At 44.5% G+C, this 25,471-nt stretch overlaps 1 protein-coding gene across 2 annotated transcripts in view; it reads right to left on the bottom strand.

Moving 5' to 3' along the window:
* kcnh5b (potassium voltage-gated channel, subfamily H (eag-related), member 5b) overlaps positions 1 to 18,889 on the bottom strand; it is a gene marked incomplete at both ends in the record, with an annotated part of 453,140 nt that extends 434,251 nt beyond the window's left edge. For both annotated transcript variants that reach the window (XM_083633600.1, XM_083633601.1), the window contains one exon: positions 18,817 to 18,889. In XM_083633600.1, coding sequence (XP_083489726.1) covers positions 18,817 to 18,889 — 73 coding nt within the window. The remainder of the gene's footprint in view (positions 1 to 18,816) is intronic.
* Between the last annotated feature and the right edge of the window lie 6,582 nt (positions 18,890 to 25,471).

Below are 25,471 nucleotides of genomic sequence, written 5' to 3'. Positions count from 1 at the left end.
CAACATAAATTACAGTACATATAAAGGAAACATAAAAACAGGGCTATAGAGCTGAAACATTTCAAAAAGCAAGGACAACCAAATACATCATAAAATACCACATCCAAGGGTAATAAATAACACAGGATCAAGAACGTAAAAACATATGGCCTAAAAACAAAATTAACAGGTCAAAAAGGGCAAAGTAAAACTAGACATTACTGCAGGAGCAGCTTGCAGTAAGAACTTCAGATAGAGCATGTTTAAAACTGGACAGAGGAATGGAAGAGACCAGTTTTAAACGGGACTGCAGGTCGTTCCACGACCAGGGACCAAAGTAGGAGAGACTCTTTTTTCCAGATTCTGTTCGCATAATTGGCACTTTGAATTTCAACCATAGTGCAAATGGCATGAACATACTTTAAACATAATTAAACATAATAACATTCTGTTAGGTGCAAATAGCGTATACCTAATTAAACATACTATTGAACATTAGTCATACATAATGGTAGCATCTACAGTGCGGTACAGTACGGCTATCGGCTACTACACTATTTGTATATGTTAAGGAGTATCGTGGCATGTGAGAAGAAACTGTCCCTCAAGCGATTTGTGCGAGCTCTTGGGACCCTGTATCTCCTCCCTGAGGGTAGCAGGGAGAACAGACTGTTGTGGGGGTGGTTTGTGTCTTTGATGATCTTCAGGGACCTCCTGAGGCACCGCTGGTTGTACAGATCTTGCAGTTCTGGCAGCTCACAACCTGTTACGTGCTGGGCCGCACGCCTCACCCTTCTTAGCGCCCTGCGGTCCATGGTGGTGCAGTTCCCGTACCAGGTGGTGAAGCAGCCAGTCAGCAGGCTTTCAATGGTGCCTCTGTAGAAGTCCCTGAGGATTTTTGGCCTTAGCCCGAATTTCTTCTTCTGTGTAGTTGGGCCTTTTTGACAACAGTGGCGGTGTGGTTGGCCCATGTCAGGTCCTGGTGGATATTGACTCCCAGGAACTTGAAGCTGTCCACCCTTTCCACCACTGTGCCGTTGATGGTGATTGGGGGGTGTGCGCCCCCCCCCCCCCCCCTTCTGTAGTCTACAATGACCTCCTTTGTCTTGGAGACGTTCAGAGAGAGGTGGTTGTCCTGGCACCATTGTTCCAGGGCCTCCACCTCCTTTCTGTAGGCTGTCTCGTCGCTGCTGGAGATCCGCCCCACGACCGCTGTGTCGTCTGCAAACTTCACGATGGTGTTCGAAGTTTGAGTCGCCATGCAGTCGTGGGTGTAGAGTAGGGGTGGCAATCGTGGAGTAACTCACGATACGATATGGTCACGATACTTGGCCCTCGATAACGATATTGGCTGAGTTTCCCAACAAAGAAGCTTCTTAAGAGTTAAGAAGCTTCTTAAGGAGTTAAGAAGGCTCCAAAGAAGTGTTTCCCAAACGCCTTCTTAACTCATTGAGTGCCAATGACGACAATCGTCGTCAATTCGAATACTAACGTAGAGTGCCAATGACGACGATTGTCGTCAATTGCGTTTTTTGACGGTGGGACGTGGATCAATGCCTAATACATCTCCTGTAAAATTTTGGGGCATGTTGAATGTGTATAACCTATTTTACCGACCCATTAGGTGGCAACAGTGCTCTCCAGATTAGAGAAAGTTGAGTAAAAACAGCAGAAAAAGCCGTGATGAAACCATTCTCATGAGAATGGTTTGGCTTTTCGCTGTCGCGCTGGGAGCCGGCGCACAACGGTGGGGGGCTCCGAAAATAGACTCTGGGTGCAGCACACTTTGAAATGCGCAGCAGAAAGCCCAAAAAGCCCAGAATCGGACGCAGTTTCATCCCAGCTCACAACCGAAACCCCAGAAACGAGCGAGCCCGATCCAGACTCCCCCGACGAGCGGCCGCCATCCGAACGTGGATCCGCTTCTTAGCGCTAAGAAGCTTTTGGGAAACGCATGCCTTCGTAAAGAAGCAATTGGGAAACGCGTTTGCTTCTTAAGGGGGCCTTAAGAAGGGTTAAATTAGCTTCTTAGCGCTAAGAAGCTTTTGGGAAACCCAGCCATTATCACGATACAGCGATTCTGCGATAATCGATATATTGGAAGAAATTTAACCTATGATACATCACGATATCTGTGTAACTGAAGAGAGAAAAATACCCCTAATAGGCAAGAAGCAGGTATTATGTATTTATTAGCAGAATTGACATGAACTCTCTCAGAGTTCACTCACTCAGTCATACCATTTTCGATACCACGGAGGAAAAGTTACACATTAAGTCTTTTTATTATTATTATTAAAACAAGAAAACCTATATAACCTACCTACCTATATAATTTCTAAAAGTAGATATAAATGATCAAACAATTCCATTCATGTAGCCTACAGTATTTATGTTTTTGTTTCAACTACAAACATAAATAAACGTCAACTTGAAACTATGTTTCAACTACCACACACAGCATAATATTTAAGCCTGTTTATTTAAAGCAGCTACGAGCAACTTTTTCTATTGTTATTAAACAGTCTAAATTTAATATCAATGCATCACATCTTACCTCTAATAGTAGACGAGACCAACGCAGAGTAGTCTCGCTTGAACCCCGAGTGAATCGGCCAGTGTTAGTCTGTCTGTAGCCAGGGCAGATCAGGAAGTGAAATGAAACGGTTTGCAGCAGCCACTTCGGCCATAACCACAAAATAACTTCCAAAAAACCTGTTAGAATATAACGAGAGATGTTCGCGAGAGTATGCATGGCGTTCACATTGTTTATGCTATGTTGCTAGGCAGCGCGAACGGGGTAGGCAGGCAGCTGCGTTTCACTTCCGGGTTTCACTTCCGCGTTTATCCGGTCCGGCGGTAAGGAGAGAGAGAGAGAGAGAGAGCCCCCTGTTGACGCGAGTTTAGACAGACACATACTTAATAATCATCTAAGGGAGCAATCTCCGATTCACACGGCTTTGGTCTCAGCTACTATTATAGGTAAGATGTGATGCATCAATATTGTAATTATACTGTTTAATAACAATCGAAAAAGTTGCTCGTAGCTGCTTTAAAAAAAATTATTTTTTTTTTTTTTTTAACACGTTCACTGCCGTCGACGAGTTAACTCGTCAAAAAAACAACAACGGTTGACTGCCGGTGGGACGTGGATCAAACCCTTTTACATCTCCTATAAAAATATGGGAGCTATTGAATGTGTATAACCTATTTTACCGACCCACTAAGTGGCGACAGTGCTCTCCAGACTAGAGAAAGCAGAGCAAAAACAGCAGGAAAAAGCGTGACGAATCCATTCTCATGAAAATGGTTTGGCGAAAACGCTTTCGCGCTGGGAGCTGGCGCACAACGGTGGGGGATTCCAAAAATAGACTCTGGGTGCAACACACTTTGAAACACACAGCAGAAAGCCCAGAATCGCACGCAGCTTCATCCCAGCTCACAACAAACGAACGAGCCCTATCCAGACTCGCCCGACGAGCGGCCGCCAGCAGCCAGGCAGCACAGACAGGCAGCAGAGACTCGCCTGTGACACACGCTGCAGCCACCAGAGACACACCCACGGAGGGAGGAGTTTGAAGGAGAGGGGGGTGGGGGTGCTGTTATATTGAGGAAATTACTGTTCAGAACTATTGTTTAGATGTCTGATGTCTCACTGATGCCAAAAATAAATGGTTAAAGTGACTGTTCTGCCTGTTCTATCGAATTTCACAAAAATGCATTTTTCTCAGCTTTCCTTCTCAGACGCTGAAACCATGCTGTATTCAACTGCTAATGCCTACATAACAGAACATGATAAAAACTAACTCTTTTAGACAGAGAAAGCACACATTCTATTAGTTCTTTTGACATATTTTGTGTTCACAAAGTCCTAGCAGAAAATAATCCTCAGCTCTTGAAAGATGAGCCAGAATTCTCAAAAAAACCCTTGGCAGAAGCTACCTACAGTATTGGAAAAACTGTTGGCAGTGAATGTGTTAAATAAACATATCGATACTTGGTGCCAGTGTATCGATAACGTATTGCAAGTGGAAATATCGCGATACCGTGAGTATCGATATTTTGTCCCATCCCTAGTGTAGAGGTCATACCAGAAGGGGCTGGAGACGCACCCCCGTGGCGCTCCTATGCTGATGGTCAGTGGGGAGGAGGTGAGGTTGCCCACTTTCACCACCTGGCTGCGGTCTGTTAGACAGTCCAGGATCCAGTCACACATCGCTGTGCTTAGTCCCAGATCCTTGAGTTTGCTTACCAGCCTGGAGGGTACTATGGTGTTGAATGCTGAGCTGTAGTCCATGAACAGCATTCTCACATAGGTGTCCTTCCCCTCCAGGGTATTGCCTGTGTGCGTGCGTGGGTGGGTGGGTTACATTATAGAAGGCACGGTTCGCCACTGGAAACTACGTGGAAGCTCCGCGCGAGATCCCTAGTTAAAGCCAAATGCAATTTAAAGCCCATGGCACATCAATCAAATATTATCCAACAACTGCCGACTAAAGGATTGAACATGAGTCGAATCTGACCAAACATCTCCAAACAAGGACAGACAGCCATGGCATACCAAACAAACATGTGTGTTTGTTGTAGAATGTTTGATTGGTATGCCATGGGCTTAACGCAGAACAATCCCAAACAACATCCATCCAATCTCATCTGGCCTCTGCCTTCCCTTCCAACCAATTACTCAAGTGATCAGCAAAAAAGGAACTATAGGATTCATCAGCCCTGGTTTGAGTCCTCAAACATAAAGGCTGCCGCCTCCTGTGTGCCCTTTAGAGTTAAAGAGCTGACTAAGTCACAAAGCAACTCAGGAAACTACAATCAACTCCACCGTATCTGCTCTCCTCTTTCATCCCAAACGTAGGTGATTTCTCAGCAAAACAGAGTGAGGTTGGACCTTTCGGCTCGTAAAGGCCGCTACCTAACCCATCTATATGGATTGCGCTGATAATGCTGTAGTGTCACTGTTTGACTATTTCCAACCCAATCACCAGGAAGAAATGTCTGCATTGTACGGTCCTACCATCCACGGAAATGTAACTTATGGACATTTCTTTCCACGAAAATGTAAAATGTAATTTAAATACAGTATAACAAATGAATACTGTATAAAGAAAATAAAAGGGCATGTCAGTTTTTCTGCAGCTGTGGTCTGGACGAACCTCCATCACATCAGAGCTGGCATGGACAACACTGACTGGCTGATATCCAATAGTTAATAAAATGCCAGTATCCACCCAGGATATCAGCAAAACAATATATTAGTCTCACCCTATAAAAGACTCATACCTTCCACATTTCTCTCTCTGAGTATTAGTCCCAAAATGTCAGAGTTGTAGCCTCTTGTGTAACATGAGATTCTCTCTGTTATCTGCTGTTAAGGGCTCATTATACTCGAGCAGGCTCCGTGAGGTGGAGCTCCGCGAGTCACCGTGCGGACCTCGCGCTGGGGAAGATGCTTTTATACTCAGAAGTGATCAGCCAAGTGATCAGCATGTATTGTACAATGGTAATAGTGAGAACAGCCCGTGAAAAGTCGCAATGAAACGCTATTATGTGCAGTACTGAGTGCGCTTTCACTCTCAAACGACCATACATCAGCACATGAATGAATCACCATACTTGTTTTTACTGAAAGCCGTTTCAGTTCTCAGCACTGATAGCCTACTCTGTGCTGCTTTTAATCTCTCTCAATCATGCTCTCAACACAACACATTTACTTGGTGAAATTACTAAAAACGAACAGTTGCAAATCAAAGTTTAGCCTACCACATGGGTCAAGAAATGTGGTGAAAACAGTGTTCAGGGCTCAGTAGGGATGGGAATCGAGAACCGGTTCTTGTTGAGAACTGGGTCCCAGTGGATCAATTCCTTGGAATCGTTAGGCAAAATCCTTAACAATTCCACTATCGATTCCATGCGCGATGACGTCACACGCTGCGACACGCACGCAACGCAGCCTTGTTTTGTTTAGACCGCAGCCACCGGTCTAGCCACCGTCTAGGCAGAAGCAACACGATGACCACAGTGCCACTTGCAATGCTTGCAAAACCTCTATTTCGTCAAAGGGGGGAAATACTAGCAATATGCCGAAACATTTGTCCACACAGCATGCAATAATTTTGGAGGAATGTCACGTTTCTGATGTGCTACGGAGTGACGATAACGTGGCTAACAGCAGCGCGGCTAACAGCAGCGCTCCTCCAGACCCTGTCTATTGTGTGTTTATTGTTTGTGCCATTTGTTTCATTGCGTAAACCAGATTTCACCAATACTCCATTTCCATCCATTTAATTTAGAGGATGATGACGTTCAGAGTCAGACTGGTTCAGAGGCTGGTAGTCGCTCTGGGTCAGAGGCTGCAGCGAGTACTTCTTGTGCAGCTCTAGCCCCTCCATTCACCCAGGCAGGGAAGAGTAAAATGACCGAGGCGAGGGTAAACGAATGTCACCGAGCAGTGACTAGTTTGTCAGACATGCCAGCTAAAGTAAAATGTCAAAGTTGCATGTTGTCATTCTAACCACTAGTTCTGTTTCATTCATTCCCACTATATATTTTCTATAGGGAGATGACAAAGATGCTCAACCCAAAATACAAACCCCCAAACAGAGCCAGTTTAACAGACACACTGATCCCTGCTTGGTATGGGATTGAAAAGAGCAATCTGATCTCAGAGCTGAATAAGAATACATAATTATAATGATAATAATATAAAAGAAAATTAATGTTAATAAACCCGTTTGTACTCTTTTTTTTTCCCTTGCCCAATGAGAATCGATAAGAGAATCGATAAGGAATCGGATCGATAAGCAGAATCGAAAATGGAATCGGAATCGCTAAAATCTTATCAATTCCCATCCCTAGGGCTCAGTGGCTTGAAACCAATAGAATCCATGTTTGGAGAGAAGCCGTGCGGAGGTCGCGCTGTGAGAAAAATCTTCAGGTACACAGCCCTACGGAGGTAGGGCCCACCCCCACGCCCAACGCTTTGACGTCATTTGATGCGTGCGGCCCTCGCTCCACCCCCACGCCCTTCATGGCATGGTGAGTATAAAGCAGGCTTTAGTCTTCCGGTCTGAGATGCACCAGATTCGGTGGATATCACCTCCCAGGATGGGAATTACATGGAGGAGGCCATGGCCTCCATTGCTAATTTAACCGTTTCATAACAACTGTAGGGGGGTCATTTTTTATATAACTTGCCCGTTTGGAGTGAAATAGATGATAGAAAAGGGGGTGATTGACAGATCGCCTGTTCAGTGAATGCGCAGCTTGCCGATCACGGACCAATAGCAGGCGGAGCTGCGGCTCTGGGAAACTCCCATCTCACGTGAGGTGCGGAAGGAACCCATTCCCTCCAACTCTGCTGATGAAAAATCAAGATGGTGATGGCCAACATTTCAACTCCAAACATGAGACAAAGATGAATGGGATAGCTCTGTCCATATTATTTAGGTCAGTGCCCCAGACCAACACGAGACCAACACAGCAATCTCAGCAATAATCTCAACCTCTGCTCTCCCATACATTCCAGGTCATCATGTGACTCTTCATGCAGAAAAACACCAACTAAACCAATCACTCTCCAATTAGCGTGAGTCCCCCAAGGGGCAACGGGCACGATCCCGGTGGCTTTCATATAGTGAGCAGAGAGCGAGATGTTAGGCTTTCATATAGTGAGCAGAGCGCGAGATGTTAGGCTTTCATATAGTGAGCAGAGAGCGAGATGTTAGGCTTTCATATAGTGAGCAGAGCGCGAGATGTTAGGCTTTCATATAGTGAGCAGAGAGCGAGATGTTAAGCTTTCATATAGTGAGCAGAGAGCGAGATGTTAGGCTTTCATATAGTGAGCAGAGAGCGAGATGTTAGGCTTTCATATAGTGAGCAGAGAGCGAGATGTTAGGCTTTCATATAGTGAGCAGAGAGCGAGATGTTAAGCTTTCATATAGTGAGCAGAGAGCGAGATGTTAGGCTTTCATATAGTGAGCAGAGAGCGAGATGTTAGGCTTTCATATAGTGAGCAGAGAGCGAGATGTTAAGCTTTCATATAGTGAGCAGAGAGCGAGATGTTAGGCTTTCATATAGTGAGCAGAGAGCGAGATGTTAGGCTTTCATATAGTGAGCAGAGCGCGAGATGTTAGGCTTTCATATAGTGAGCAGAGAGCGAGATGTTAAGCTTTCATATAGTGAGCAGAGAGCGAGATGTTAGGCTTTCATATAGTGAGCAGAGAGCGAGATGTTAGGCTTTCATATAGTGAGCAGAGCGCGAGATGTTAGGCTTTCATATAGTGAGCAGAGAGCGAGATGTTAGGCTTTCATATAGTGAGCAGAGAGCGAGATGTTAGGCTTTCATATAGTGAGCAGAGAGCAAGATGTTAGGCTTTCATATAGTGAGCAGAGAGCGAGATGTTAGACACAGATTTCTGGAACAATCTGCAGCTCCTCGCCCCGCACCCAGCAATCCCCCCTTCCCCTCAATCCCTGACTTTCATTTTGGCCAATTACTTCAGTGACTTTTCGGGGGAGGATAAAACGAAAGCAATCAATCTAAGAGGAGAGCGCACATTTCTCAGGCCAATGTCAGTGCCAGCCAAGTCCACGGTGCAGTTTATGGCATGGGAGGGGTGGGGATGGTGGAGGGGGCTGAACTCCACCCTGATAACAAAACAGTCTCTCAGCACATTGCACACTGAGGAGCCTCCTGAGTAGCTCTTTCTTTTGGACATTTGTACTACTCATCTGTTAAATCACTGTTAAAAACCCACCTGTTTAAAACTGCTTTAGGGCATTTTAGGTCATTTTATTTTCTGTTCTTAATGTGATTGATTTCTGGCTTTTAAGGTCGTTTATGTGGTTTTTATCCTGTTTTATTCATTGTGCATTTTAAATGTTCTTGCCTATTTTTATTGTAAAGCACTTTGTAACTGTGTTTTGAAAAGTGCTATATAAATAAAGTTTATTATTATTATTATATTATTATTCATGCGTTTGTTCCTTTTTGCCTGGTCCCAGTGTTGCATTGGAGTCGAGTCTTTCTCGAGTCCAAGTCCTGGATACATTTTCAGGACTCGTGACTCGACTTGGACTTGAGTTCTGATGATTTGGACTCGAGCATTCATGCATTGGGACTCGGAAGTTGGAGATGAGGACTCGGACTTGTTAATTGATAGAGACTTTTTCTCTTTTTTTTGTAATAGGCCCTAATAATTTGCCATAAGATATTGATAGTTATATTGTTACCGTGACGTTGTTCAATTCCGTGCCAGGGCAGGCACGTGTGTTCCAACTACATGTGGATTCACGCTCATGTTCAGTAATTCCAGACTCAGACTCGGACTCACGTAATGGGGACTCGACTTGGACTCTTCTAAGGTGACTCGGACTTGGACTCGGACTCGACCACTAGCGACTTGAAACTCCACTTGGACTCGAGACATAGTGACTCGACTACAACACTGCCTGGTACTACTGTACTGTACTACTGTGTTGACCTGATTGTTATGTTTTTTCTGGACAAAAATACAGTTGTCAGTATTTGACAGCACTTGATAGATACTGTAGGAGATAATATTCACACATATCCATCTATCTTTCCATGCATGATAGATGCATGATTAGATGAGGGTTGGATAGATGTGTGGATATATATCTATCATAGATCAGTGAGTCTCAAACATTTTCATATCAAGGACTCTTCATTTAGTCCACATTAGGGGCCCTCAACCCCCATTTGATGAGATTTTGTCTGTCAGACGCAAATCTGAGAATCATTTTATTAGATAGTTATTTTGTCCAGAATTCTGCAGAGATCTGCACACGACAGTGAGTTTAGCAGAGGAGGGAAGCTACATTCACACCACACTCCGCTCTGAACTGCTTCTCGTATCAGATTTTTTTTTTCTATTTCCTCCCAGTTGTACTTTGTTGCCAATTCCCTCTGCTGTCCTGTTCATTGGATTTGCAACACAAGACAAAATGATCAGATGCTGAGTGGGAATGCATGATGCATGTAAATAAAACCACTTTTGTTATTCATTGCGTTTCAGGCAGTCTTTGTGATGTGTTTATTGCGCATGTTCATATTGCGATGACGATAAAAATACGATTAATTGTGCAGCCCTACCTGACAGCGAGCATTTTCAGGACAGGACGTATCACGTGGGCAGGCCATGCCCGTGAGAGGATCACGATATTCCACCCAATTACCTTCCCCCACTGAACAGGCACCCCAACTGACCACTAGTGCAGTGGCCAGTCCAGGACTTATACCCCACAAACTTCCCACCCACAGACACGGCCAATTGTGCCTGTATGGATGGATGCCGACCAAGCCAGAGGTAACACGGGGCCCCAAACCTGCGACCCTCATGGCAGGAAGTCTACCACTGCACTACATGGACGCCCCGCTAAACTTCTTGTAAATGTTAACAATTCATCAATTTGCTGGGGACCCCCAGGAACTCCCTCAAGGACCCCTGCTGGTCCCGGGACCCCATGTTAGGAACCACTGTCATAGATAGAGCCACAATCAGTATCCACCTATTCTATGAGTGAGTGAGCAGAAGTGTGTTCGGCCACAGCTATGTGATTTTACGTGCAATCGGGCTGAATTTTTCATGAAGTGTAAAGAGCACCCCTACGGGTGACCGAACTGAGCCGAATTTCTTAATTAGGTCATTAGGGGTGACTTAGGCCATGTCCACACGGAGACGAGTTTAGGTGTATGCTAAACTTTTTTCTCGTATAGACGTTTCGTCCAGACGGAACCAGCGTTCTGGGAGTATACGTTCTGGGAGTATACACTAATTTTTGAAACCGGGTCCCAGAGTGAATAAATCTGAAGACGCCACCCTTGCATTTCCGTGTTTACAACCCATACGCATCTTTCCTGAACCGATGACGCCAGCCCCACCTCTCTTCACCAGCAACAATAACAATCATGGCACTAGCGTTCGTGCTACAGCAGCTACTGAGCCTGTTAGGGATCTTGCCGCAAAATATAATGCTCCTCTATTACCACTAGGGATGGGCATCGAATTTCGAATTTTCGAATAATCGTTGTTATTATCAAGGTCGACTTTTATTATTGAAAGTCGAAATTCGTTTATTGAAAAAAAAAAAAAAAAAAAATTTATAAGCAACCTCTCCCTCTTCATGGGATTTCATCCGCCATTCATTTTTCCATAAACCTTGCTTAAAATGCTTATAAAAATTGTTTTACTTGCTCAAACCAAGCGATTCGACTATACTTAGAATCAGGGGAGACAATGCAACATTTAACTCAAAAAAAAAAAAAAAAAAAAAAATTGAATTTTGAATTTTGAATTTTTTTTTTACATTTTTTTTTTTTTTACATTTTTTATTTTATTTTCGAATTTCGATTAAAAGTCGACTTTGGCCAGCGAATTTCGAATAGTGTTTTTGCTAGAAATGCCCATCCCTAATTACCACAGCAACAAGTGGACACGGAGAACAGCGTGTACAACATCCTCAGGGCTCCACACAGCTGACTCTTCCCATCCACCCCTCCCCTCCCTTCATCGGATATTTCCCAGAAGGCTTAGCGGCGGCTAAGTTTTTACAATAACACAAACAAAATCAGGCTTAACGTGTTAGATATAAATAATATTTACTTTTAATACAACATGCAATTCTGGAATATTTTAATATTGGACAAAATGAAATGAAATGAAATGTAAACCCTGAGTGTAACCGACATACTCGGGTTGCCCTATATATAGCCCTCGCAAATACAACGTGATTAGGGAAGTGAGAGGTTTGACGAACACACACGGTTCCACTGTGATGTCCACTCGTGTCCACTCCAAGACTTTAGCTTACTTGACGCCACTTTTTCAATAAAAACACATTTATGCCATGAGTTTATATAATGTATATTTATGTTGCATCATTTAGCCTGTGCTGTGATGTGCAGGAGCAGCCAATACGCTGGGATGTGTTTGCAACATGTCTAAAGATCATGGAAGTGGATGATATCAGGAATGTCACCGATAGTTAACGTTCTATATTGTAGGCTACAGGGAGACCATCAGCCCTGCTGAACAGCTGTGCATTTGCCTGTATAGGTTTAATCATTTTATTCATCGACATGGCAAACCTCCCCGCAAAGCCAAGGGTTTAAGCTGCTCGCTACAGTGAGATACACATTATAGACTGTGCGCCCCTAGTGGTTGAATGCCATTATTGACGAGATTGTCTTATTGTCTGTTTTTGGTGTACTTTGTGGCAGCGTTACAGCGCCACTTACCGGCCTGGCATATATTCTACAGCGGTTTCAGTGGTATTCAGTAGGGATGGGCATCGAATTTCGAATTTTCGAATAATCGTTGTTATTATCAAGGTCGACTTTTATTATTGAAATTCGAAATTCGAAAAAAAAAAAAAAAAAAAAAAAAAAAAAAATTGAGTGAAATGTTGCATTGTCTCCCCTGATTCTAAGTATAGTCAAATCGCTTGGTTTGAGCAAGTAAAATTTTTTTATAAGCATTTTAAGCAAGGTTTATGGAAAAATGAATGGCGGATGAAATCCCATGAAGAGGGAGAGGGGGTGACTTTGGCACCCCTTTGGCACTCAGACCTGAGCCTAATAAATATTTAATGAACCACTCATGATTGTCAAAACAAAATTGTTTTTTATTTTCGAAACAAAATTGTTTTTTATTTTCGAAAATGTCAATGTCATGTAACATGTTCTTTACTTCAGTGGTGCAATGCTTGTTTGAGCTAAAAATCCACAGCAGAAGCTTTTTATATTAATTAATAAAGCCGTAGACTTAGAATCAGGGGAGACAATGCAACATTTCACTCACAAAAAAAAAAAAAAAAAAAAAAAATACATTTTTAATTTTTTTTACATTTTTATTTTTATTTTCGAATTTCGAATTAAATTCGAATTTGGCCAGCGAATTTCGAATAGTGTTTTTGCTAGAAATGCCCATCCCTAGTATTCAGTGGTTTCATGTGGATACACACATTTCTTGAAACGATTCCGTGTTTATGGAAAACCTTTCTTAAACGGAAAAAAAAGATCGCTTCCGGCTCCGTGTGGACATGGCCTAAATGAGGGGCAAAAATACCTAATTAGTGGCCAAAATGAGTCAACACAGATTCAACACCGTGAAGAGCGCCACAGTGGAGCAGCACACAGGTGAGCGCAGTTTGAATCAGCCAGTGAACTCTGGAGCAGCACACAGGTGAGCTGAGTTGTAATCAGCCACTGAAGAGGACTATGAAAACCCTCTGGGAGAGAGACTGCATCCCAACTCTGTGAGTGAGGCCTGATTAAATGGTCAGTCACACAGGGACGGGTATTCCGCTAGTATAGATAGAACATGATTAACGCAAATTTTGCCAAAACCAAAATGTGTTACGTTGTGTCTGCTGCCTGCCACCCCCCCTCATTCTCAACTTGCTTATTGGCTGGACAGCTGACTGTCATATTGAGGATCAACCTTTAGCCTATAATAAAGTCAGCAAGTCAATGACCGAAATAAACATCCACATGGGTAAAAACTAGGGATGCACCGATCGATCGGCACGTGACCGGAAATGGCCGATTTTCACGTGATCGGCCTCGATCGGTGATCTGCGCCGGTCACTCTAAATAGCCCATTCTGTGAGCCGATTTTCACATGACGTGCGCGCACCCCAAAGCACCGAGACAGGCACCCAGCCACCACGCCACACACGCCAGCATACCTTCCTCGTTGTGGATTTTTTTCACCGTCAGTGAAGTAGACAAAGCTCGCAGTTTGTCACACATGCAAGTCGAAAATAAGCCGTGGAGACAGAGATGCGGCCGAGTCCCGCTCGGCTGGAGTCCAGTCTGAGCGGCTCGCTTCACCTCACTGGCCCCTCTCTCTCTGCTCTCTCTCCCCGGGAAGCGGTCCTCCAGCAACCCGCCACCGCGCACAGCCGGCTTGGCGAGGTGAACGTGAGCATTGTGTCCAGTATAACCATTCCCCGACCTGCCATTTCCATTCCACATCAGCGCTGCTGCCTCAGCCTGTCAGTCATGTTGCAACGTGGTGGATACAGGAGAGACTATTTGTTTCGTATTGCAAATAGAACGACATGAGAATGACGGACATAATAATAAAAATGCATCGGACTCACAACGTTTTCTGGGCGTGATGATATTTTTTCGGATGGCAGATAAAAATACGCATACCAAACTTCGGACTGTGTGTAAACTCCGCCTGATATTCAGACTGAAGATCGTTACTGTAACTCATAAACTCATTTCCCCTCTACTCAAGAGGACTGGTCTGGAGCCAGTCTATAAACTCCTTGTCCATGGATCATTTTGATGTTCTGTTGCACCTGTTTTCTTTTGGAAAAGTAAATGCATGATAGCTGTGGGATATAGGCTATTGGATTTAATTTAATTTTTGTATTCATTGTATTTGCACAAAAAAGCTCTGTCCAGTAGCCTAACCTGGAACACTTTTATTTTCAGATGTGTTTGAGTGAGATGGTCCTACTTCATGCAAATGATAAGAATTGTTTATTTGTTTATTTGGATCCCCATTAGATGTAAGAATTGTTCTATGAATCTTAATTTTCAAACAAAGTTACAAAAACGTTTGTGTAAGCTGTCAATTCGGAATCGGCTGCCTGCCACCCCCCCTCATTCTCAACTTGCTTATTGGCTGGACAGCTGACTGTCATATTGAGGATCAACCTTTAGCCTATAATAAAGTCAGCAAGTCAATGACCGAAATAAACATCCACATGGGTAAAAACTAGGGATGCACCGATCGATCGGCACGTGACCGGAAATGGCCGATTTTCACGTGATCGGCCTCGATCGGTGATCTGCGCCGGTCACTCTAAATAGCCCATTCTGTGAGCCGATTTTCACATGACGTGCGCGCACCCCAAAGCACCGAGACAGGCACCCAGCCACCACGCCACACACGCCAGCATACCTTCCTCGTTGTGGATTTTTTTCACCGTCAGTGAAGTAGACAAAGCTCGCAGTTTGTCACACATGCAAGTCGAAAATAAGCCGTGGAGACAGAGATGCGGCCGAGTCCCGCTCGGCTGGAGTCCAGTCTGAGCGGCTCGCTTCACCTCACTGGCCCCTCTCTCTCTGCTCTCTCTCCCCGGGAAGCGGTCCTCCAGCAACCCGCCACCGCGCACAGCCGGCTTGGCGAGGTGAACGTGAGCATTGTGTCCAGTATAACCATTCCCCGACCTGCCATTTCCATTCCACATCAGCGCTGCTGCCTCAGCCTGTCAGTCATGTTGCAACGTGGTGGATACAGGAGAGACTATTTGTTTCGTATTGCAAATAGAACGACATGAGAATGACGGACATAATAATAAAAATGCATCGGACTCACAACGTTTTCTGGGCGTGATGATATTTTTTCGGATGGCAGATAAAAATACGCATACCAAACTTCGGACTGTGTGTAAACTCCGCCTGATATTCAGACTGAAGATCGTTACTGTAACTCATAAACTCATTTCCCCTCTACTCAAGAGGACTGGTCTGGAGCCAGTCTATAAACTCCTTGTCCATGGATCATTTTGATGTTCTGTTGCACCTGTTTTCTTTTGGAAAAGTAAATGCATGATAGCTGTGGGATATAGGCTATTGGATTTAATTTAATTTTTGTATTCATTGTATTTGCACAAAAAAGCTCTGTCCAGTAGCCTAACCTGGAACACTTTTATTTTCAGATGTGTTTGAGTGAGATGGTCCTACTTCATGCAAATGATAAGAATTGTTTATTTGTTTATTTGGATCCCCATTAGATGTAAGAATTGTTCTATGAATCTTAATTTTCAAACAAAGTTACAAAAACGTTTGTGTAAGCTGTCAATTCGGAATCGGCAAAAATCGGTATCGGCAAGTCAGACTATTCAAAAATCGGAAATCGGAATCGGCCAAGAAAATGGCAATCGGTGCATCCCTAGTAAAAACAAATGAAGCTGGCTAAATATTGGGAACATCATAAGCAGTTGTTCTCAAAGGGGGTCCAGGGACCATTGGGGGTCCTTGAGGGGGGTTCCAGAGGGTCCCCAGCAAATCAATCTATTGTCAAACTTAATTATTTCATTCAGGCCTAAGAAGTGAACAGAATTTAGAGTGTATCACGACTGTTTTGGTCAGTTTCTCTGTTCTCTCTCTATAGCCTACAGACATTGATTCTGGACAAAATCATGACAATAAAAATATGATCAGATTCGGATTTGAGACTAAAATGCCACCAAATGGGGGCCAAATGCCTCTAATGTGGACTGCAGTCGTAAAAAGGTTGAGAATCACTATATAGAGTGATGTGGTGGGAAATTAAACTGTGCGTAAACTGATTCCACCTTACCAATATGACCATATAGCCGAATCAGTTGGTTTTTCCACTTAAAAGACACACACTTGAAAACTGCACGTACAATTTCCCCATAAATTAGGCTACATCAGTTTGGTGAGGCTATAAAGTGAGTTTAGCAGCTTTCCCTCCAGTAGGCCTATAGGCTACATAGGCTAAATAGCCTATCCCTGATAAAAACTAGGGCTGTGCCGATTCACTTATCTCCCGATTCGATACTATCACGATACTTGGGTGCCGATTCGATTTATATTGCGATTCTTAAGTATTGCGATTCTACGATTATTGCGATTCGATATTACGATTTATTGCGATTTTTGTTTCTTTTTTTCTTTTCTTTTTTCAGTTTGTTTGCTTTTTTACACTAGATTAGAACATGGGAAAAGTTGAATCATACACTAGAGACTGTATATCATGAGTAGGGCTGGGCGATATAGTTAAAAACAGGGGCGGACTGGGATCATAATTCAGGCTGGGCATTAGATACCAAGCAGGCCAGGCCGATATGGGCCGACGCGCGTGAAATTTGGGCCGTTTGAAGCTCAATGTCGGTCGTTTGAAGCCCAATTTGGGCCGTTTGAAGCCTAATTTGGGCCAAGTCCAATTTTACAATGAGATGCACCCACTTTAACCCTGAAGTGTAATTATTACTTCAGACTAACTAATAAAGTAATACAACCACTAGTAAACCAGTAGGCGGCACCTGACCTGCTGTTCAGTGAGTGGCCTGACTGCAGCACCAAAAAAAAAAAAAAAAAAAAAAAAATTTTTTTTTTTTTTTTTTTGCTTTTGCGATTATCGATTCTTGAATAAAGTATCGATCCAAAAAATCGTGACATTAAAAATCGCGATACTTAGGTGAATCGATTTTTTCTCCCACCCCTAATAAAAACGCATGATTCCAGCAGAGACTGACTCGTATTGTCTGAACTGGACATGCTGTCATTTGCTGAGGATCAATCTATAGCCTAATAAAGACAGCAAGTTAATGACTGAAATAAACTTAAAGCAGGACTAAACCCCCCAGATTTCTGGCAGAACGGCATGCTGCTTGATTTGAAAACTCTGCAGGCAAGATGGCCGCCTATACTCCCTTCTTTAGCTGGCAGAATTCCTCCCCCATAAACTAACATATCTTGGCCAATAAGTATGTAACATACAAAATAAAACAACCCGTAATATCTTCATTTGATGTAGAATGCAGAGGACATGTAACTGTTTAGTTAAACTTGCATTCCAGGAAGTTTAACGATAATGGCTCGAGACTGTTTCATCCTGAAACCCACTCGCTTTGCGCCAGAACACAGAACACAATGGATTTGGGGGTGGAACATGCCAGGATTGGCCAACGCCAACGCCAGTGCCCAGAACTGTCAAATCAAATCATCGACAGAGACGCTATGACCCGCCTCCCAGTATTCTCAGTGTGTCCGAGATAGATATGATAGAAAACGTTATGAATATAGCCACGTTATAAACAACAAACTAACGCTGGTGATCCGTATGGAAACAGTGTTACTCGAAATGGTTAAAAGTTCTATCAATTTGGTCATTCAGTGGCGTTTTACTGCCATCTAACATAACTAACTAGCGGCTAATATTAGCCACAGTAGGCATTACCCATGGATGCATCGCTCTTAAAGGGCTCGCGCCGCCTGAACTACAGTAATAATCAATGGGAAAAAAAACAATTTTTCACATGAGTGACGTCACGGTGGGGTTAGCACGTGCCCCACGTGCTAACCCCACCGTGACGTCACGATGTACCAAATATCCCATTCATTTGAGGGCACAAAAAAAAGCAGTGTTCAACCCATAGAGGGAACTTATGCAGCTGAAAATGATACAAATGGTACAATGGTAACAGTTTGGTCTCAAATGTGGAAATTTTGACCAGAATTCTTCACACACCACCCCCAAAGGCATTGGTTAAAAGCTGAAAAAAAGTGTTTTGGGGTTTAGTCCTGCTTTAACAAATTATAACCCACTGCTGTGCTGTTTATAAACAATGCTATGTTTAGCTCACCATCCACAGGGGTAAAAAATGAAGCTGGGTAATAGGCCTATTTGCTGTAATTTACCTCGGAAACATCAGTCATTGACAGTTCATTTGAAGTGCACGAGGAGTTGTTGAAATTGGTGTCTTTGCATGACACTACCAGGCAGGGGCATGGATATTTCCAACGCCGTGCAAAATGTGGTGGGAAATGAGTGCGTAATGATTGCCACTTACCAATTTGACCAGAACTTACATCAGTTTAACTCCACTTACTGTGATGATTATTCTGAATCTCACATCATTCCAGTTTAAACAGGTGCAAAATCCTTTTTGGTAAAGTGACTTTAGGTGGCTTTTCCGTCCAGTAGCCTACTGTACATCCCCAAACACGCGGATAAAACGCATGGTATTCCAGCAGAGCGACTCTGAATCGACCCAAAACAAACCATGCTTCCTCTGACGCGCGGGCGGACTTACCACTTTGGCGACGGACGATGTTCTCCAGGAAAGTGTTCTGCGGTGCCACCAGCCCTCTCTTTCCCCCGGGCATGGTGCGTGGTGGCCGGGGCAGAGCTGGTCCTGGTCTGTGGGTGTGGGTGTGTGTGGTGCTGAGGCTGCAGGCTGTCAGACCGGATGGAGCAGCTCATTGTAACCGCGCGCTCTGGCTGCTCGGGGCGCACTGAGCGACGCGAGCTGCATCCTGCTGCCTGCCTGCCCGGGTCTCCACGACGCATGCGCAGCGTGGGGGTACCACCGCCACTGTCTTGGTAGTCCAAATAATGGTATGACGTGAATAATGGATAGATGTATAATACATGATGTGTGTATAAGGGCAGCACCGATACTGGATATTTTGATAGCCCTATCCCTAGATCAGTGTCAGTCACTCAGTCTCTTCTACTTCCAAATTACAATAGCCTACAATTAGTTTTATCATAGCCTATGTAAAATGAGGTGCAATAATCAGACCGATATTGACTTTTTACTGATAATTGGCTATTGGCCACTCAACCCATCTCCAATAGCCTATATGGATGATCTAGTTTGATTGATTGCCATTTGTTTTAGAGTGATCAATATGGGAAGCCCTTAAACTGAATTGATTTGAGACATTTTGATTGGATTTAACACAGGGTAGAAATAGTAGTAGCATAGTATGGTGTTATTTTTCTTGCTGTTCTTTCTTTTTATTATTATTATTATTATTATTATTATTATTATTATTATTATTATTATTGTTGTTGTTGTTGTTGTTGTTGTTGTTGTTGTTGTTGTTGTTGTTGTTGTAGTAAAATATTATAGCCTATTTGTATTCAATAGGCTAGTAGTAATAGTAGCCTATAGTATACATTATATAGAGTTTTAGTGAGCTAAATGTTGTTTCATACAAGTACCAGTAGGGTATGTTATGTTAAATTATTTGGGGAAACAACTGTTGGCATGACAGTGGCCAAATAGGCTATTGAATATCTGCACAAAATAACAGATTGTGTGTCAGTGTCACTGTCAGTATTGGCTTCAAATGCCCATATCATATCAGTCTATAATGATATCTCTCTACTGTGAAGTAGTCTGGGGCCAAAACTAAAGTGTAGCACCACGTCATCCAAACACATTTGGTGTTCTGGCAGAAGAGCCAGGAACGGCCCCAAAAAAAATTAACGTAACATAAATAAATGTGATGTGCGTTATCTAGCTATGAAGCTACAAAAATAAAATGAACTAACACCACATAAAACCATCCTTCTATGGGGGACAAAGCGGAAAGACCACCGGAACACGGGGCAGGTCTTCCTGCCTGTAGTAATGGGTACCAGGCTCTCTCTCCTTTGCGAGAGCCTGACGCGAGGTTACCTGTGAAGTATAGTGGGAATTCAGTCAGTGTGTATTTGTGTCCATGGACCCCGGAAGACTAGCAACCACAATTGGGATCCAAATAAACAATAAGCAATAAACAACAATCTTTAAACCCATAGTTTTTCCCCCCAACTTTAATCTGACATTTTGCTGGGGTGATAACACTGCTCACGCTCACCAGCCTCCTTTCCAGCAGGCAGCGCTCTCCCAGATGAGACGGACGGGACTGCAGGTCCACATGACACAACTCAAAGTGACACCTTTACAAACATCCCTGTCATCCCTCAACGAAAACAAGAACCTTAAATCAACTCGCCTGCAAATGAAAGAAACTAACTGACGGTGTTTAAAGCAGCCGGGAACAAATCACATGCAACCGTGCCATGCGCTTCAGGAGCAGCAAAACAGACAATTAAAGAGTGAAAACAGTGTCTCCCCTCGGGGGCCCCTCAGGGATTGTAAGTACCTGGTCTGAACGGGTTAATGGGGCCCCGGGGAGCCGAGGCCCCGGCAGGGCCCGACAGCAGCTTGTTTTGCTGGGGGGTGCTCACAGAGCTGGGCGTGGGCGGGCTCATAGAGCTGGGCATCGGGGGGGTGCTCACAGAGCAGAGCGTGGGGGGGCTCATAGAGCTGGGCGTGGGGGGGTGCTCACAGAGCTGGGCGTGGGGGGGGGGCTCACAGATCTGGGCGTGGGGGGGAGGCTCACAGAGCTGGGCATGGGGGGGGTGCTCACAGAGCAGGGTGTGGTTGGGGCTCACAGAGCTGGGCATGGGGGGCTCACAGAGCTGGGCGTGGGGGGGGCTCAAAGAGCTGAGCATGGGGGGCTCACAGAGCTGGGCATGGGGGGGGCTCACAGAGCTGGACGTGGGGGGGTGCTCACAGAGCTGGACGTGGGGGGGGCTCACAGAGCTGGGCATGGGGGGCTCACAGAGCTGGGCATGGGGGGGGGGCTCACAGAGCTGGGCGTGGGGGGGTGCTCACAGAGCGTGGCATGGGGGGGCTCACAGAGCTGGGCGTGTGGGGGGGGGCTCACAGAGCTGGGCATGTGTGTGTGGGGGGGGGGGGGGCTCACAGAGCTGGGCGTGGGGGAGCTCATAGTGCTGAGCCCAGCAGCTTACTGTAAATAATTCACTGCAAGAATACAGAGGCATTACATAATGGTATCACAGTCTGGCATATTGAAGCCCCCTTTTATATGCAACCTTTTTCATTATGGCTTTCTGTTACCTGGATAGACTGTGAAGAGACTATGAACCATAATCCTATCAATATCATATCATTGTTTTAGTCATCATTTTTTATGTTTTGAAAAGTGCAGATTCCATCCTGGTCGTGGAACAACAGAACATCCTGGAGGGGGCCTGGGAGTCCATCCAGTCTACATGTGTTTTGTGGATTTGGAGAAGGCTTATGACCAGGTTCCCCGGCACATGCTGTGGGAGGTGCTGCGGAAGTATGGGGTAAGGGGGTCACTACTCAGGGCAATCCAATCTATTTACAGGACGTAAATACACGCATTACACATGCCCCGTATTCCTCGTTTCCAGGTCACAGCTCAAAGCATATTAACGTTTTAGTGCATGGATATCAAACAAAACGTATCAGGGTGAGTTAAAAATCCTAATTAAAGCTGGAAATAAGGTCCAGGTTATAGAAAAAAGAAATTCTCCTTTAAGGGGCGGAGCGGGACAAACACAGTGATGTGTTTGTTAGGGGACAAACATTTGCTGTAATGTTGTAAAAGATAGCCTACAGTATCTATTGCATCTATCATCTGATTTAGTCAGCTCTCATTTCATATTTACACCATAACACCCCTGCCAAGTCTGTCAAAAGCACTCAAGAGAAGGTATCACACACTGTGTGTGTTTGTTTGTGTGTGAGGGAAATGCGAACGTATTTTTTGGACGTCCAAAAGAGCTCCACCGAGGAGCCAGACTGGAAGTTTTTATGACGTCTTTTCATGACGTCTTCTGAACCTCCAATGTTTGACATCCACAGGACGTCAGAAGATACGTGCAAAGGATGTCTTCAGAACGTCTTTGTCAGACGTCTAAAATATGTCTACTGAGGAGCCAGAATGGACGTCTTTTTATGACGCCTTGTCAACGTCTGTTGTTGACGTTCTGAATACCTCTTTATAAAAGTTTAAAAATAAGTTCAAATGTGGTCCTGGTGTGCTCAGAATTAACATTATCAAGGAGGGTTACTGGGAGTTGTTTGTGCGGCATGGCCCTGCTCTTGTTAACTTATCATCTGTGTTGCAGGCTCCCACACAAATTCAGCAGCCTCTCCAGCACTGTCAACATGACCAGGATAATACCCCTCCTCCTGATCACACAGGTCATGTAAAAGTGAAGGGAGGAAGTGTATTCAGAGTCCCAGGGGGTACCATGAAAATTGTGGCTACACCACAAAATTGCTACACCACACTCACACTCTCTCGTGCTCCTTCGCTACAATAATAACAATAAATATTCTGTTAATAAATTATACATGTTATGTATTTTTTATCACAAATATAAAATATTTTATTAATCACGTTGATTTGTTGCACGTGTCTTGCATGTCCACAGACGTCCAGAAATTCTCCTAGCCAGTCAGCTAGTCAAATATTGAACTGCATTTCTATGTCCAGATGGGTTGTAGTTTCACGTCCAGATACTGAATCTGATTCGCACATCCACACGTCCAAAAAAATCTCCTAGCCTGACGTTCATATACTGAACTACATTTCTACGTTCATGAGGGGTCGTAGAAAGACGTCCAGATACTGCACCTGATTTGCACATGGAGCAGAGGTCCAAAAAATGACGTTCAAATATTGAACTATATTTATACATCCAAGAGGAGTCGTAGTTTGACGTCCAGAGACTGAACCTGTTTTGCACGTGGAGCAGAGGTCCAAAATATGACGTACAAATATTAGACTACTTATTTAGGTCCAAGAGGGGTCGTACTTCGACATCCAGATACTGAACCTGATCTGCACGTCGAGCATACGTCCAAAGAAATGACGTTCAAATATTAGACTTCATTCCTACATCCAACAGGGGTCATACTTTGACGTCCAGATACTGAACCTGATCTGCACGTCGAGCATACGTCCAAAGAAATGACGTTCAAATATTAGACTTCATTCCTACCTGCAAGAGGGGTCGTACTTTGACCTCCATAAACTGAACCTGATTTGCACGTCGAACAGACATACAAATAAGGTCCTGGACCGACCGACGCAAGATAGACATGATCTGCACGTCTGGTGGACGTCTCATGTTTGCTGGGGGAGGGAGCCCTCTCTCCCTCCCTCTCTCCCCCTCTCTCCCTCCCTCTCCTCTCTCTCCCTCTCTCCCTCCCTCTCCTCTCTCTCCCTCTCTCCCTCCCTCTCCTCTCTCTCCCTCCCTCTCCTCTCTCCCTCCCTCTCCTCTGTCTCCCCCTCTCTCCCTCCCTCTCCTCTCTGCCTCCCTCTCCTGTCTCTACCCCTCTCTCCTCTCTTCTCTCTCCCTCCCTCTCCTCTCTTCCCTCTCTCCCCCTCTCTCTCCCCATCATCCCCCCCCCCCCCCCCCCTCCCTCTCCCTCTCCATCTCCGGGTTCATGCCTACCGAAAGCGATAGAGGGCAATGTACTCGCCTTCGCCCTGCCAGCCCTGCCCCGCTGCTGCAGCTTGGTTGGCTACCTTGCTGTATTTCCGTCTTCAATTGGTTGATTTCAAAATGGCCCCTCCTCTCGTCGCTGCTGTCCGTCACTCATCACCTTGCAAAGCATGCTGCCATACCTGGCGTCAGGACGCGGACAACAAGACGAGAGGAGGGGCCAAAATCAAAATAGACCAATTGAAGCAGCCAACCAAGCTGCAGCAGCGGGGCAGGACTCGACAGGGCGAAGGCGAGAAGATCGCCCTGTATCGCTTTTGGTGGGCATCAACTGTCCACAAATGAGTGTGTTTGTGTGAGAGAGAAAGCAACATGTGTATGTGCGTGTGTGTGTGTGTGTGTGTGTGTGTGTGTGTGTGTGTGTGTGTGTGTGTGTGTGTGTGTGTGTGTGTGTGTGTGTGTGTGTGTGTGTGTGTGTGTGTGTCAGACAGAGAAGGAGAGAGTATATGTTGGGTGTGCAACAGAGATTACACATGCGTGTCTGTATGCAGCGCCAGTGAGTGAGTGTGTGTGTATGCATGTCTGTGTGTGTGTGTGTGTGTGTGTGTGTGTGTGTGTTTCTGTGTGTGTTGACCACCATACTGAAACAGACTGTAGACCACCAATCAGATGTTGTGACTCATTCAGTGGCTTGTGTGTGTGTGTGTGTGTGTGTGTGTGTGTGTGTGTGTGTGTGTGTGTGTGTGTGTGTGTGTGTGTGTGTGTGTGTGTGTGTGTGTGTGTGTGTGTGTGTGTGTGTGTGTGTGAGAGAGAGAGAGAGGCGGGGGGAGAGAGACATAGAGGGAGAGAGGCACACAGAGTCTGTGTGCGACCTATGTAAAGTAATGTCTGATTTTTTATGCATTTTTATGAGTTTATGCATCATTTGGGAGCTAGTTCTCTTCTGTTTTATTCTATTTCTTTCTATGTTACATTTTCAGCCAGTAGATGGTGCCAGTGACCAAAATATTATCCACAATCCAATTTCCCCACAGTTTACAACATAAATCGCCCATTTATCTTCATAGTAGCCTATATAGTGCCGCGCACTGATATGGTGGCGGGGGGAAGTTTGATGGTGTGGCACCACCGGATATAGAGATGTGTTAGACTGTTGCTGGTTCTGTAATAAACACCAGCGTAGATCATTGGAGTTAAAACATAGTCTCGTGCATATTCCTACAAGTCATCATGTACAGCAGTCAGATGAAACTATAACAATATAAACAGAATTGAAACGTGTAATAATGGATATGAGTCGGTAAAAGAGTTTTTCATGCTGTCAGGACTGTACCAGTTGACAACTTGCTTCTACCATCCAGCCGCAAGGGGTCAGTTTAATCTAACTCGGCAATCCCAACACAACCTATTTATACTAGGCTACAGCTGTTGGGTCTGCGTCTCTAACATGGTGTCATTCATTCACGAAATAAAATAAAATAAAACAACTAATAAAACAACTATAAAAACAGTTTTACCGACTCATGTATCCATTATTACACGTTTTAAATGCTATTTATGAGGATTAATGGGCGATTTATGTTGTAAAATGTGGGCCCAAGGGATTGTGGGTAATCTTTGGTGCTGACCACAGAATAGTCTGCGAGCAATCTTGGGACAGTAACCTGCTAGCAACATGCTTG

Source organism: Poromitra crassiceps (assembly GCF_964638095.1).
Source record: "Poromitra crassiceps genome assembly, chromosome: 3".
Taxonomy (NCBI): domain Eukaryota; kingdom Metazoa; phylum Chordata; class Actinopteri; order Beryciformes; family Melamphaidae; genus Poromitra; species Poromitra crassiceps.
Note: the sequence above shows the minus strand (reverse complement) of the source record. Positions and strands in the feature narration are given on the sequence as shown.